General features: G+C 41.3%; 1 protein-coding gene across 1 annotated transcript in view; it reads right to left on the reverse strand.

The window, feature by feature from the left end:
- LOC118336538 (sodium bicarbonate cotransporter 3-like) overlaps positions 1 to 3,696 on the reverse strand; it is a gene marked incomplete at its 5' end in the record, with an annotated part of 12,422 nt that extends 8,726 nt beyond the window's left edge. The window contains 3 exon segments of the mRNA XM_035673206.1: positions 2,600 to 2,788; positions 2,987 to 3,147; positions 3,558 to 3,696. Coding sequence (XP_035529099.1) covers positions 2,600 to 2,788; positions 2,987 to 3,147; positions 3,558 to 3,696 — 489 coding nt within the window.
- Positions 3,697 to 3,770: the final 74 nt, after the last annotated feature.

A 3,770-nucleotide genomic window follows, 5' to 3' on the forward strand; every position in this document is an offset into this window, starting at 1 on the left:
TACTACAAACACCACCAAATACTACAAATACTATACCAACACCACCAAATACTACAAATACTACTACAAACACCACAAATACTACAAATACTACTACCAACACCACCAAATACTACAACTACTACCAACACCACCAAATACTACAAACACCACCAAATACTTACAAATACTACTACCAACACCACAATATACCAAATATACCAAACAACACCCAACATACTATTAGACTACCAAATATCCGACAAGATACTATTCTAACCTCGTATATCTTCTGTTATAAGAATACCCCGAGACTAGCCTCATGGGGAAAAGCAATTTCTTACAACCATTGGTGGGGCCTCGGTTGGCTATTATGGGTGAAAACGGGATTAGTTTAGATCATCCACGTAGATCTAGTCCGTGAACACACCTGGGAGGTAACTATATATTATGAGATGTGAGTAGCTTCACACGTAACTGTTTATGTATTCCAACATCAGCCCAGGGATTCTGACAACATATATACTAAATTATGTGATAGGATAGTTAACGATCTCGTTTTGGCATAAACTTTCTTATGACTAATGACTAATTCTAGAACTTGAATTACGCGGTATATCTACACCTGGTCTCAGCATTAGTAAAGGCTCCGCCCTATCATATTTGGTGATGACGTCCGTGTAAATGGATAGGTCTTTATTTTGCTCTCTATTTGTGTAAACTTTCAACAACGGCTTCGTTATTATGACTCCCAGAGAGGCATCAGCGAAACGCAACTTTAGGTTATTTCCTGCTACAAAATAAGGCCTAAGTCATTTTCTTAAAGACCATTTTATGCGCAGTTTGGAAAAATATAGTTCACTTCAGTCATTTATTTTAAACTATCTGGAGGCTTTTCAGCATAATGTTTCATCAGCATAATTTTTTTTCACCAAATCAGAAAAATCTTAAAGATCTTATGATCTTTGGGAATCTCTCTTAATATATACTCTTGTCAAATTCTTCCATCAGTTTGAACATTAAGTGACTGTTGAAACAACAGGAGGAAACTAACTGCAGAGAGTTAGATTAACATTTGTACCACGTGGATCTTAAAGTGAGAGTGCTAATGCTCGACGAGGTGTCCACTATGATGAATTCATTGATGACATCGACGCGAAGCAACGGAAACATTGTTCACTACTCCAGTAAATAGGACAAACCGTACGTAGATATTTATGTGAGGAGCCAGAGAGCTAATGTTTGTCAAAGTCAATAACACTGCGTACAGTTGACAAACAGTAAATATAATTTGTTTGTTTTTGTTTATAATGTTTGTCCAATCTCCCCAAATCAATATTTCCACTAATGATGCACTGACAGACGCAGCCTGAAGGAGCGAGTTGAACAGCCAATGGGATGTGAGTATGAGTGAGTTCAGAGGGGCGGTGTCGGGCTGAAGATCTCATTAATATATCTGACAGCACTGACGGTTTCACTGGAACTACTGAGAATGTGTCCTGTATCAGCTATTAAACAGCGGGAGTTCTTCATAAGAGCGGCTGCAATCAGACCACTCTACGGACAGTAAACTGTGAAACAAGTTCCAAACTCAAATCCAAAACCTCGATCACACGTCAGTCTACTGAAGTCCTGGAAGTCAACAGCATCACCATGCCAACACAATGCCATGCACCAAGCAGAGACCCCGTCGTCTTGTCACTCTATTACCTCAACCAATCAGGACAGGTGAACTCCCCAAAAACACTTGAAGGAGTTCTTGAAAACAAAAACAGCAGAACTCACGTCAACACCAAAACATTAAAATACGATAGAAAATCTGTCAGAATCACAGTAAACATACCCTCAGAAATGATTGCAGTTACAGAGATAAGCAAATATTGTGACCTGAGAATTATAGTTTTAACTGTTTGTGTTTATCCAGCAGAACTCTATAAAACTATTTCATATTTCTACAGAGAGTAGATAGAAAAGGAGGCTGTTGGAGAAAAGAAAGTTAAATATGTGTCTGTTACTCGATTCCAGCTGTGATCAACCAAACTCCATTCAGAAAACAAGCATTTTAAAAGTCGTTTGTTTGTCATCTTGTTGATGTCGTCAACATCATGATGGAGATATTTCAGCATCCTTTAGATCCGTTTATTGACATTAAAATCACAGAATCATCTGTTTATTTTAGACCAGTGTGGTAAACCAGATTAAAGTGCAAGTACTCGCGGCACTTGAGCGTTGAGTAATAGTTTCTTTTTATTTATTACTTGGAGGCTACATGCCATTGTTGTTTGTAATGTTCAAATGTCTTTAATAAATAAGTGCATGTTGAAGCACATGGGATTTATTGGTCCTAAACGTCAATGAGTAAAGAACTGATTGATTTCGTACATTAAACCAAAGCAGGACTGAACTGTTTTATATACAAATCACTGCTTTCTGTCATTATAATTCCAAGGCCACGATATATCAAAATGCTTATCGGCCTTATGCCTCTGGATAACATCTGCGTGAGAAAGATGTATTCATTTGGAGACATAATGGTAAATGAAGACTCAACCTTCCTGCAGATCTGCAGATGAACACGTATAAAGGGTATTTCAGAATGACAAGAGCGCCGTGGTCTCACCGTTGCGGTCCAGTAAATGGGGGTCGGAGTGTTTCTTGCCTATGTCAGCGAAGGATCGAACCAGCGGGATTCGGTTGCTCAGCTTCTTCTCGTTCTGATGGTGGTGACGTCTCAACATGGCCTCCCTCACCTTCTCTCGAACGCCCTCCTCCAGCTGACCCGACGCCAGCATGCTGTCAATCACCATGTCTGCAACGTGAGGACAAGGACACGAGGTTAGCTGCACACTGGTCTTTTAATGATCATAAAGTCGGTTAACAAAAGCAGGTTAATAACAGCTGTGGGATGTTGCTATCCTGGTATTGGAATGGGGGACAGGAGGTTTTCTTCTCATCCTTACTGACACAGTTACACACTGAAATACGCGGCTGTGGTTAGCATGCTGACCTGCGATCTCCTCGATGGCGTTGGCCCTCATGTCGAGCAGCACGGTGCCGTTCAGGATGCAGGAACGCAGCTCAAACAGACTGTGGAGGGACAGCGTGGCCACGTACGGTTTACTCCAACGTTCACCACCGTCTTCTACGTCCTCCTCAAACTTCAGCCACCTGAAAACACAGCAAAAACCTATTAGCCTAAACTATACGCTAGATTTAGAACATAAACGTCGGTTTAAACCTTAAATGAAATTTCAGCTTTTGTTCGGCTGATTTCCGTTGCACAGAAATATATGATTTTAAGTTTTAGGAACATCCAGAACCAAAAGCTTCTCTTCCCAGTTCAGTTCACTCCTGGTCAGAAACAGTCCAGGCATTAACGTAACATCTACAAAGCTCTGATGATAACTCCTGAATAAATAAAGGTTCATGCTGTACAGAGAACGAAGGATTACCAGTGAAAACACAGTGAAGTGGTGCGTTATTCTGAATGTGTGTAATGATAAGCAGGAGGCAGGAAAGGATAAACCTCTTAGATAAAAACACTGGAAAGGTAAAGAGAGTGCTGAGGGCGTCCTCACCTGGCCGTCTCCCTCCACTCCTGGAAGTCTCCGTCTCTGAAGGCGAGCTCGTCCAGCTCGGTGAACAGGTCGTGGGGGATGTGCTCCTCGTCTCCGTCCTCCGTCCCGAGGATGAACTGGACTCTCTGAGACGGCGTGTCTGCAGGGACAAACTCTTCATCAGGTAATCAATTCATGATAATCAGCGTTACCAAAGAGTGTGTGTGTGTGTGT

The sequence above is a fragment of the Morone saxatilis genome, unplaced genomic scaffold (genome assembly GCF_004916995.1).
Source record: "Morone saxatilis isolate NCDOM2014 unplaced genomic scaffold, NCSU_SB_2.0 Contig24, whole genome shotgun sequence".
Classification (NCBI taxonomy): domain Eukaryota; kingdom Metazoa; phylum Chordata; class Actinopteri; family Moronidae; genus Morone; species Morone saxatilis.